We start from the raw sequence: 12,648 nt of genomic DNA on the forward strand, positions 1-12,648 counted from the left end.
GTAGACTGACCAATGAAGGGTGAATAATTTAACCCGACTAATTACTGATACTATATCTGGCAAATTGCATGTAGACTGACCAATGATGAGTGAATACTTTGATCTGACAAACCCTTTGAACTCGGTTTTCACTGACGTTTGGATTGACCGATGATGAGTAAATACCTCCATCCGTCTTCTTTCTCTTATCCGACTGACCAATGAAAGGTGAACGATTTAACCTGATCAATCATTGGAAAGACAAGAATTGCCGTGTAGACTGACCAATGATGAGGGAATACTTCAACCCGGTAAACCACTTAGACTGGGTTGTCCCTGACATGTAGACTGACCAATGAAGGGTGAATAATTCAACCCGACCAAGCAATAACACTCTATGTTGCAAATTGCATGTAGACTGACCAATGATGAGTGAATACTTGAATCTGACAGACCACTTAAATTGCGTTTTCACTGACATTATGATTGACGAATAACGAGTAAGTACTTCCATCCTTCTTCTTCCTCTTATCCGACTGACCAATGAAAGGTAAACGATTTAACCTGATCAATCATTAGAAAAACAACAATTGGCGTGTAGACTGACCAATGATGAGGGAATACTTTCACCCGGTAAACCACTTAGTCTGGGTTGTCCCTGACATGTAGACTGACCAATGAAGGGTGAATAATTCAACCCGACTAATTACTGATACTATATGTAGCAAATTGCATGTAGACTGACCAATGATGAGTGAATAATTTGATCTGATAAACCACTTAAACTGGGTTTTCATTGACATTTTGATTAACCAATAACTAGTAAATACTTCCACTTGTCTCTTTACTCTTATCCGACTGACCAATGAAAGGTGAACGATTTAGCCTGACCAATCACAGGTACTACAACAATTGGCGTGTAGACTGACCAATGATGAGGGAATACTTCAACCCGGTAAACCACTTAGACTGGGTTGTCCCTGACATGTAGATTGACCAATGAAGGGTGAATAATTTAACCCGACCAAGCAATAACACTCTATGTAGAAAATTGCATGTAGACTGACCAATGATGAGTGAATACTTGAATCTGACAAACCACTTAAATTGCGTTTTCACTGACATTATGATTGACCAATAACGAGTAAGTACTTCCATCCTTCTTCTTCCTCTTATCCGACTGACCAATGAAAGCTGAACAATTTAACCTGATCGATCATTGGAAAGACAACTATTGGCGTGTAGACTGACCAATGATGAGGGAATACTTTCACCCGGTAAACCACTTAGACTGGGTTGTCCCTGAATTTTGGACTGACCAATGAAGGGTGAATAATTCAACACGACCAAGCAATAACACTCTATGTGGAAAATTGCATGTAGACTGACCAATGATGAGTGAATACTTGAATCTGACAAACCACTTAAATTGTTTTCACTGACATTATGATTGATCAATAACGAGTAAGTACTTCCATCCGTCTTCTTCTTCTTATCCGACTGACCAATGAAAGGTGAACGATTTAACCTGACCGATCATTGGAAAGACATAATTGGCGTGTAGACTGACCAATGTTGAAGGAATACTTTCACCCGGTAAACCACTTAGACTGGGTTGTCCCTGACATGTAGACTGACCAATGAAGGGTGAATAATTTGACCCGACTAATCACTGGCCCTCTATGTAGCAAATTGCATGTAGACTGACCAATGAGTGAATACTTTAATCTGACAAACCATTTAAACTGTGTTTTTACTGACATTTTGATTGACCAATAACTAGTAAATACTTCCACTTGTCTCTTTACTCTTATCCGACTGACCAATGAAAGGTGAACGATTTAACCTGACTCAATCACAGGTACTACAACAATTGGCGTGTAGACTGACCAATGATGAGGGAATACTTTCACCCGGTAAACCACTTAGTCTGGGTTGTCCCTGACATGTAGACTGACCAATGAAGGGTGAATAATTTAACCCGACCAAGCAATAACACTCTATGTAGAAAATTGCATGTAGACTGACCAATGATGAGTGAATACTTGAATCTGACAAACCACTTAAATTGCGTTTTCACTGACATTATGATCCTTGATCAATAACGAGTAAGTACTTCCATCCGTCTTCTTCCTCTTATCCGACTGACCAATGAAAGGTGAACGATTTAACCTGATCAATCATTGGAAAGACAAGAATTGCCATGTAGACTGACCAATGAAGGGTGAATAATTCAACCTGACTAATCACTGGTACTATATGTAGCAATTTGCATGTAGACTGACCAATGAGTGAATACTTTAAACTGACAAACCACCGGAACTAGGTTTTCACTGACATTTTGATTGACCAATAACGAGTAAGTACTTCCATCCGTCTTCTTCCTCTTATCCGACTGACCAATGAAAGATGAACGATTTAACCTGATCGATCATTGGAAAGACAACAATTGGTGTGTAGACTGACCAATAAATAATGAGGGAATACTTTCACCTGGTAAACCACTTAGACTGGGTTGTCCCTTAATTTTGGACTGACCAATGAAGGGTGAATAATTCAACCTGACTAATCACTGGTACTATATGTAGAAATTTGCATGTAGACTGACCAATGAGTGAATACTTTAAACTGACAAACCACCGGAACTAGGTTTTCACTGACATTTTGATTGACCAATAACGAGTAAGTACTTCCATCCGTCTTCTTCCTCTTATCCGATTGACCAATAAAAGGTAAACGATTTAACCTGATCAATCATTGGAAAGACAAGAATTGCCGTGTAGACTGACCAATGATGAGGGAATACTTTCACCGGGTAAACCACTATACTGGGTTGTCCCTGGCATGTAGACTGACCAATGAAGGGTGAATAATTCAAACCGACCAAGCAATAACCCTCTATGTAGCAAATTGCATGTAGACTGACCAATGAGTGAATACTTTAATCTGACCAACCCCTTGAACTGGGTTTTCACTGACATTTGGATTGACCAATGACTGGTAAATACTCCCACCCGTCTTCTTCCTCTTATCCGACTGACCAATGCAAGGTGAATGGTTTAGCCTGACCAATCACAGGTATTACAACAATTGGCATGTAGACTGACCAATGATGAGTGCATACTTGAATCTGACAAACCACTTAAACTGGGTTTTCACTGACATTTTGATTGACCAATAACTAGTAAATACTTCCACTTGTCTCTTTACTCTTGTCCGACTGACCAATGAAAGGTGAATGATTTAACCTGATCAATCACAGGTACTACAACAATTGGCGTGTAGATTGACCAATGATGAGGGAATACTTTCACCCGGTAAAACACTTACACTGGATTGTCCCTGACATGTAGACTGACCAATGATGAGTGAATACTTTGATCTGACAAAGCCTTTGAACTGGGTTTTCACTGACATTTGGATTGACCGATGACTGGTAAATACTCCCACCCGTCTTCTTCCTCTTATCCGACTGACCAATGCAAGGTGAATGGTTTAGCCTGACCAATCACAGGTATCACAACAATTGGCATGTAGACTGACCAATGATGAGTGCATACTTGAATCTGACAAACCACTTAAACTGGGTTTTCATTGACATTTTGATTGACCAATAACTAGTAAATACTTCCACTTGTCTCTTTACTCGTGTCCGACTGACCAATGAAAGGTGAACGATTTAACCTGACCAATCACAGGTACTACAATATTTGGCGTGTAGACTGACCAATGATGAGGTAATACTTTCACCTGGTAAACCACTTAGACTGGGTTGTCCCTGACATGTAGACTGACCAATGAAGGGTGAATAAATTGCATGTAGACTGACCAAAGACCACTTGAATCTGACAAACCACTTAAACTGGGTTTTCATTGACATTTTGATTGACCAATAACTAGTAAATACTTCCACTTGTCTCTTTACTCGTATCCGACTGACCAATGAAAGGTGAACGATTTAACCTGACCAATCACAGGTACTACAACAACTGGCGTGTAGACTGACCAATGATGAGGTAATACTTTCACCTGGTAAACCACTTAGACTGGGTTGTCCCTGACATGTAGACTGACCAATGAAGGGTGAATAAATTGCATGTAGACTGACCAAAGACCACTTGAATCTGACAAACCACTGGAATTGCGTTAACCTGATCAACCACAGGTACTACAACAATTGGCGTGTAGACTGACCAATACTTTCACCCGGTAAACCACATAGACTGGGTTGACCCTGACTTGTAGACTGACCAATGAAGGGTGAATAATTTAAAAAGTCCCATATTATTATGTAATCACTCACCGTTGTGTGGAGTGTGACTCAAGAGCTTTGTTTACGTGTACAACTTTCTTCAACGCCGCCACGGAAAGACGAGTTTTGTGGCACTCCCTCTTTATCTCATTTTTGTCCACCAAACGTTTCATACTGTGCATGAATGCACAAATCAGGCATATTGATCAATAACTTAGACTGGACCAATAACTTGTAATGGATATTTGGATTGACACATAGACTGACCGTTCACTTGTTCTGCATGTCAAGGTTTACATCTAGACTGGCCAATGACTGATGTAATCAAACCCGACCAAGGAGTCATACGATGTTGCCGATGATGGGCACGTAGGCTGACCGGCAAAGAGTGAATAATGACGGGTAACGCACGTGGACCGACCAATGACTCACCTGTGGCGCCAAGAGAGGAAGCGGGGTTCGAGGCCAGGACTCGACCGTCCACAGTGAAAAAGCATTCGGCGCCGCTTTCGGGCTTCATCGCCGAGCCCGGACTGCAAAGATCGACCGGATTATAAATCCCGAGCTCCTCATCCTGAGCTTGTTGCCTTCTGAGGGCCACCTGGGCGGGAAAAAAATGTAAATGTTGTATAAAAAGCAGGGGTCAACAACCTTTTTGAAACCAAGAGCTACTTATTAGGTACTGATTAATGCGAAGGGCTACCAGTTTGATACACTTAAATAAATGGCCAGAAATAGCCAATTTGCTCAATTTACCTATATATTAAAAAAAATGGGTATTTTTGTCTGTCATTCCGTCGTACATTTTTTTTCCTTTTACGGAAGGTTTTTTTGTAGAGAATAAATTACGAAAAAAACACTTAATTGAATGGTTTAAAAGAGGAGAAAACACGAAAAAAATGAAAATTAAATTTTGAAAAATATTTTATCATTAATTTCGACTATTTAAAATTCAAAAATTCAACCGAAAAAAATGAAGAGAAAAACTAGCTAATTCGAATATTTTTGAAAAAATGTTTAAAAATAATTTATGGAACATCATTAGTAATTTTTCCTGATTAAGATTAATTTTAAAATGTTGATGACATGTTTTAAATAGGTTAAAATCCACTCTGCATTTTGTTAGAATATATAACAAATTGGACCAAGCTATATTTCTAACAAAGACAAATCATTATTTCTTTTAGATTTTCCTGAACAAAAATTTTAAAATAAATTCAAAAAACTTTTAAATAAGATTTAAATTGGATTTTACAGATTTTCTAGATTTGCCAGAATATATATATATATATATGTTTTAATCATAATGGGGTGGCATAGCTCGGTTGGTAGAGTGGCCGTGCCAGCAACTTGAGGGTTGCAGGTTCGATTCCCGCTTCCATTATCCTAGTCACTGCCGTTGTGTCCTTGGGCAAGACACTTTACCCACCTGCTCCCAGTGCCACCCACACTGGTTTAAATGTAACTTAGATATTGGGTTTCACTATGTAAAGCGCTTTGAGTCACTCGAGAAAAGCGCTATATAAATATACTTCACTTCACTTATAGCTTAGTGCTAATCAGGCATATTGTAATAATTATGTGTTATTATTATCACTTAAAAAGGGGGCGGGGGTTTGGGTGGTCACCCACATCTGCGGTCCTCTCCAAGGTTTCTCATAGTCAAGGAGTTTTTCCTTGCCCTTATGTGGGCTCCGAACCGAGGATGTCGTCGTGGCTTGTGCAGCCCTTTGAGACACTTGTGATTTAGGGCTATATAAATAAACATTGATTGATTGATTAACATTGCTGTATGTATACTTTTGAACCAGCAGATGGGGCGGCATAGCTCGGTTGGTAGAGTAGCCGTGCCAGCAACTTGAGGGTTGCAGGTTCGATTCCCGCTTCCATCATCCTAGTCACTGCCGTTGTGTCCTTGGGCAAGACACTTTACCCACCTGCTCCCAGTGCCACCCACACTGGTTTAAAATGTAACTTAGATATTGGGTTTCACTATGGAACGCGCTTTGAGTCACTCGAGAAAAGCGCTATATAAATATACTTCACTTCACTTATAGATTAGTGCTAATCAGGCATATTGTAATAATTATGTGTTATTATTATCACTTAAAATGGGGGCGGGGGCTGGGGGGTCACCCACATCTGCGGTCCTCTCCAAGGTTTCTCAGTCATTCACATTAATGTCGTGCAGCCCTTTGAGACACTCGTGATTTAGGGCTATATAAATGAACATTGATTGATTAACATTGCTGTATGTATACTTTTGACCCAGCAGATGGGGCGGCATAGCTCGGTTGGTAGAGCGGCCGTGCCGGTAACTCCAGGGTTGTAGGTTCGATTCCCGCTTCCATCATCCTAGTCACTGCCGTTGTGTCCTTGGGCAAGACACTTACCCACCTGCTCCCAGTGCCACCCACACTGGTTTAAATGTAACTTACATATTGGGTTTCACTATGTAAAGCGCTTTGAGTCACTCGAGAAAAGCGCTATATAATTATACTTCACTTCACTTATAGATTAGTGCTAATCAGGCATATTGTAATAATTATGTGTTATTATTATCACTTAAAATGAGGGCGGGGGTTTGGGGGGTCACCCACATCTGCGGTCCTCTCCAAGGTTTCTCATAGTCAAGGAGTTTTTCCTTGCCCTTACGTGGGCTCCGAACCGAGGATGTCGCCGTGGCTTGTGCAGCCCTTTGAGACACTCGTGATTTAGGGCTATATAAATTAACATTGATTGATTGATTAACATTGCTGTATGTATACTTTTGAACCAGCAGATGGGGCGGCATAGCTCGGTTGGTAGAGCGGCCGTGCCGGTAACTCCAGGGTTGTAGGTTCGATTCCCGCTTCCGCCATCCTAGTCACTGCCGTTGTGTCCTTGGGCAAGACACTTTACCCACCTGCTCCCAGTGCCACCCACACTGGTTTAAATGTAACTTAGATATTGGGTTTCACTATGTAAAGCGCTTTGAGTCACTCGAGAAAAGCGCTATATAAATATACTTCACTTCACTTATAGATTAGTGCTAATCAGGCATATTGTAATAATTATGTGTTATTATTATCACTTAAAATGGGGGCGGGGTTTGGGTGGTCACCCACATCTGCGGTCCTCTCCAAGGTTTCTCATAGTCAAGGAGTTTTTCCTTGCCCTTACGTGGGCTCCGAACCGAGGATGTCGTCGTGGCTTGTGCAGCCCTTTGAGACGCCCGTGATTTAGGGCTATATAAATTAACATTGATTGATTAACAGTGCTGTATGTATACTTAAGACCCAGCAGATGGGGCGGCATAGCTCGGTTGGTAGAGTGGCCGTGCCAGCAACTTGAGGGGTTGCAGGTTTGATTCCCGCTTCCGCCATCCTAGTCACTGCCGTTGTGTCCTTGGGCAAGACACTTTACCCACCTGCTCCCAGTGCCACCCACACTGGTTTAAATGTAACTTAGATATTGGGTTTCACTATGGAACGCGCTTTGAGTCACTCGAGAAAAGCGCTATATAAATATAATTCACTTCACTTATAGATTCGTGCTAATCAGGCATATTGTAATAATAATGTGTTATTATTATATCACTTAAAATGAGGGCGGGGGTTGGGAGGTCACCCACATCTGCGGTCCTCTCCAAGGTTTCTCAGTCATTCACATTAATGTCGTGCAGCCCTTTGAGACACTCGTGATTTAGGGCTATATAAATTAACATTGATTAACATTGCTGTATGTATACTTTTGACCCAGCAGATGGGGCGGCATAGCTCGGTTGGTAGAGCGGCCGTGCCAGCAACTTGAGGGTTGCAGGTTCGATTCCCGCTTCCGCCATCCTAGTCACTGCCGTTGTGTCCTTGGGCAAGACACTTGACCCACCTGTTCCCAGTGCCACCCACACTGGTTTAAAATGTAACTTAGATATTGGGTTTCACTATGGAACGCGCTTTGAGTCACTCGAGAAAAGCGCTATATAAATATAATTCACTTCACTTATAGATTCGTGCTAATCAGGCATATTGTAATAATTATGTGTTATTATTATCACTTAAAATGGGGGCGGGGGTTGGGGGTTCACCCACATCTGCGGTCCTCTCCAAGGTTTCTCAGTCATTCACATTGATGTCCCACCGGGTTGTGAGTTTTTCCTTGCCCTTACGTGGGCTCCGAACCGAGGATGTCGTCGTGGCTTGTGCAGCCCTTTGAGACACTCGTGATTTAGGGCTATATAAATAAACATTGATTGATTGATTAACATTGCTGTATGTATACTTTTGACCCAGCAGATGGGGCGGCATGGCTCTGTTGGTAGAGCGGCTGTGCTAGTAACTCGAGGGTTGTAGGTTCGATTCCCGCTTCCGCCATCCTAGTCACTGCCGTTGTGTCCTTGGGCAAGACACTTTACCCACCTGCTCCCAGTGCCACCCACACTGGTTTAAAATGTAACTTAGATATTGGGTTTCACTTTGGAACGCGCTTTGAGTCACTCGAGAAAAGCGCTATATAATTATACTTCACTTCACTTATAGATTAGTGCTAATCAGGCATATTGTAATAATTATGTGTTATTATTATCACTTTAAATGGGGGCGGGGGTTGGGGGGTCACCCACATCTGCGGTCCTCTCCAAGGTTTCTCAGTCATTCACATTAATGTCGTGCAGCCCTTTGAGACACTCGTGATTTAGGGCTATATAAATAAACATTGATTAACATTGCTGTATGTATACTTTTGACCCAGCAGATGGGGCGGCATAGCTCGGTTGGTAGAGCGGCCGTGCCAGCAACTTGAGGGGTTGCAGGTTCGATTCCCGCTTCCGCCATCCTAGTCACTGCCGTTGTGTCCTTGGGCAAGACACTTTACCCACCTGCTCCCAGTGCCACCCACACTGGTTTAAATGTAACTTAGATATTGGGTTTCACTATGTAAAGCGCTTTGAGTCACTCGAGAAAAGCGCTATATAAATATACTTCACTTCACTTATAGATTTGTGCTAATCAGGCATATTGTAATAATTATGTGTTATTATTATCACTTAAAATGAGGGCGGGGGTTGGGGGGTCACCCACATCTGCGGTCCTCTCCAAGGTTTCTCAGTCCTTCACATTAATGTCGTGCACCTTTGAGACACTCGTGATTTAGGGCTATATAAATAAACATTGATTGATTGATTAACATTGCTGTATGTATACTTTTGAACCAGCAGATGGGGCGGCATGGCTCGGTTGGTAGAGCGGCCGTGCCAGTAACTTGAGGGTTGCAGGTTCGATTCCCGCTTCCGCCATCCTAGTCACTGCCGTTGTGTCCTTGGGCAAGACACTTGACCCACCTGCTCCCAGTGCCACCCACACTGGTTTAAATGTAACTTACATATTGGGTTTCACTATGTAAAGCGCTTTGAGTCACTCGAGAAAAGCGCTATATAAATATAATTCACTTCACTTCACTTATAGATTAGTGCTAATCAGGCATATTGTAATAATTATGTGTTATTATTATCACTTAAAATGGGGGCGGGGGTTGGGGGGTCACCCACATCTGCGGTCCTCTCCAAGGTTTCTCATAGTCAAGGAGTTTTTCCTTGCCCTTATGTGGGCTCCGAACCGAGGATGTCGTCGTGGCTTGTGCAGCCCTTTGAGACACCCGTGATTTAGGGCTATATAAATTAACATTGATTGATTAACATTGCTGTATGTATACTTTTGACCCAGCAGATGGGGCGGCATGGCTCGGTTGGTAGAGCGGCCGTGCCAGTAACTTGAGGGGTTGCAGGTTCGATTCCCGCTTCCGCCATCCTAGTCACTGCTGTTGTGTCCTTGGGCAAGACACTTTACCCACCTGCTCCCAGTGCCACCCACACTGGTTTAAATGTAACTTACATATTGGGTTTCACTATGTAAAGCGCTTTGAGTCACTCGAGAAAAGCGCTATATAAATATACTTCACTTCACTTCACTTATAGATTAGTGCTAATCAGGCATATTGTAATAATTATGTGTTATTATTATCACTTAAAATGGGGGCGGGGGTTGGGGGGGTCACCCACATCTGCGGTCCTCTCCAAGGTTTCTCATAGTCAAGGAGTTTTTCCTTGCCCTTATGTGGGCTCCGAACTGAGGATGTCGTCGTGGCTTGTGCAGCCCTTTGAGACACTCGTGATTTAGGGCTATATAAATTAACATTGATTGATTGATTGATTAACATTGCTGTATGTATACTTTTGACCCAGCAGATGGGGCGGCATGGCTCGGTTGGTAGAGCGGCCGTGCCGGTAACTCCAGGGTTGTAGGTTCGATTCCCGCTTCCGCCATCCTAATCACTGCCGTTGTGTCCTTGGGCAAGACACTTGACCCACCTGCTCCCAGTGCCACCCACACTGGTTTAAAATGTAACTTAGATATTGGGTTTCACTATGGAACGCGCTTTGAGTCACTCGAGAAAAGCGCTATATAATTATACTTCACTTCACTTATAGATTTGTGCTAATCAGGCATATTGTAATAATAATGTGTTATTATTATATCACTTAAAATGAGGGCGGGGGTTGGGAGGTCACCCACATCTGCGGTCCTCTCCAAGGTTTCTCAGTCATTCACATTAATGTCGTGCAGCCCTTTGAGACACTCGTGATTTAGGGCTATATAAATTAACATTGATTGATTAACATTGCTGTATGTATACTTTTGACCCAGCAGATGGGGCGGCATAGCTCGGTTGGTAGACTGGCCGTGCCGGTAACTCCAGGGTTGTAGGTTCGATTCCCGCTTCCGCCATCCTAGTCACTGCCGTTGTGTCCTTGGGCAAGACACTTTACCCACCTGCTCCCAGTGCCACCCACACTGGTTTAAAATGTAACTTAGATATTGGGTTTCACTATGGAACGCGCTTTGAGTCACTCGAGAAAAGCGCTATATAATTATACTTCACTTCACTTATAGATTAGTGCTAATCAGGCATAATTATGTGTTATTATTATCACTTAAAATGGGGTCGGGGTTGGGAGGTCACCCACATCTGCGGTCCTCTCCAAGGTTTCTCAGTCATTCACATTAATGTCGTGCAGCCCTTTGAGACACTCGTGATTTAGGGCTATATAAATAAACATTGATTGATTGATTAACATTGCTGTATGTATACTTAAGACCCAGCAGATGTGCTCATATTTTATGTAGACACATAATAAATTCCTAAACGAAGTATGTGCTCCAATCACTCTATCACCAAAAAAATAAAGAGTTGTAGAAATAATTGGAAGCTCAAGACAGCCGTGACATAATGTTCCGTACAAGTGTACGTAAACTTTTGACCAGGACTGTATGAGTTGAGGTAATAAATAAAATAATAAATATTTTACAAAAGTGGCCCCCTAAATGTCAAAGAAGAGACAGTAGCCAAATGCAAAATGTTGCCCTAAGAAGCATCATCACAGGAGCTCGTTAAGGAGCTCAAACAGGTGCGTGGGTTCGGTACCTGCGCCGCCATGACCCTCTGCCGCTCGGCGATCAGCCGACACTTTTGGCACTGGCAGTCCTTCCACTTGCAGAAGCGCTTGTGTCCCTTCAGCTGCGACACGAAGCCGTGGTTCCTGCAGCGGGAGCACTTGGGGATCCTTTTCTGGCCCTTGCCGGGGGACGTGGCCCGCTCGCCCAGCGGGGTCACCTGCCGAGCGTGCTTGCTCATGTCGGGAAGGCGCTGGGGGAACTGAAGCGGCGCTCAGCGTGGCGGAGGCTCTGAAGTCCTGCTATCGCAACTTCTTTTTTTTTTTCTTCTTCATCTCTTCAATAAGTGTGGGAGTTGTTCGCCGGGCATTCATTGGTGTCCACGTCATGTGACGCAAGCTTGTAGCTTTTTATCCTGGCCGAAAAACGGCGGTGTTGGCCAGATTGAAGAGCACTGTTCTCCGGACCTTGACTTGTCTTCACAAGACCTCCCATCCAAGGAGGCGTCGAGTAACGTAACTTTAGCGGGCTTATTTTCGGGCCTCCCTGTGTCTCGCATGAAAAGATTAGAGACGGGACAAAATGTGGCTGTTAGACTTTTGACAAGAATGAGAAGATTTGATCATATTATGCCTCGACTGTCTATACATATATACCTATATATAAACCAATACTGTATATACCTATATAGATATATACATATATACTTATATATAAACCTATACTGTATATACCTATATAGATATATACATATATACTTATATATAAACCTATACTGTATATACCTATATAGATATATACATATATACTTATATATAAACCTATACTGTATATACCTATATAGATATATACATATATACTTATATATAAACCTATACTGTATATACCTATATAGATATATACATATATACCTATATATAAACATATACTGTATATACCTATATAGATAGATGTATACATATTTACCTACATATAAACCTATACTGTATA

General features: G+C 42.2%; 1 protein-coding gene across 1 annotated transcript in view; it reads right to left on the reverse strand.

Moving 5' to 3' along the window:
• The window catches only part of dmrt1 (doublesex and mab-3 related transcription factor 1), a 57,431-nt gene extending 45,532 nt beyond the window's left edge, over positions 1 to 11,899 (reverse strand). The window contains exons 1-2 of the mRNA XM_061916639.1: positions 11,690 to 11,899; positions 4,664 to 4,832 (exon numbers count right to left, since the gene is read on the reverse strand). Of these exons, the coding sequence (XP_061772623.1) occupies positions 4,664 to 4,832; positions 11,690 to 11,899 (379 nt within the window). The remainder of the gene's footprint in view (positions 1 to 4,663; positions 4,833 to 11,689) is intronic.
• Positions 11,900 to 12,648: the final 749 nt, after the last annotated feature.

This window comes from Nerophis ophidion, linkage group LG01 (genome assembly GCF_033978795.1).
Source record: "Nerophis ophidion isolate RoL-2023_Sa linkage group LG01, RoL_Noph_v1.0, whole genome shotgun sequence".
NCBI classification, from domain to species: domain Eukaryota; kingdom Metazoa; phylum Chordata; class Actinopteri; order Syngnathiformes; family Syngnathidae; genus Nerophis; species Nerophis ophidion.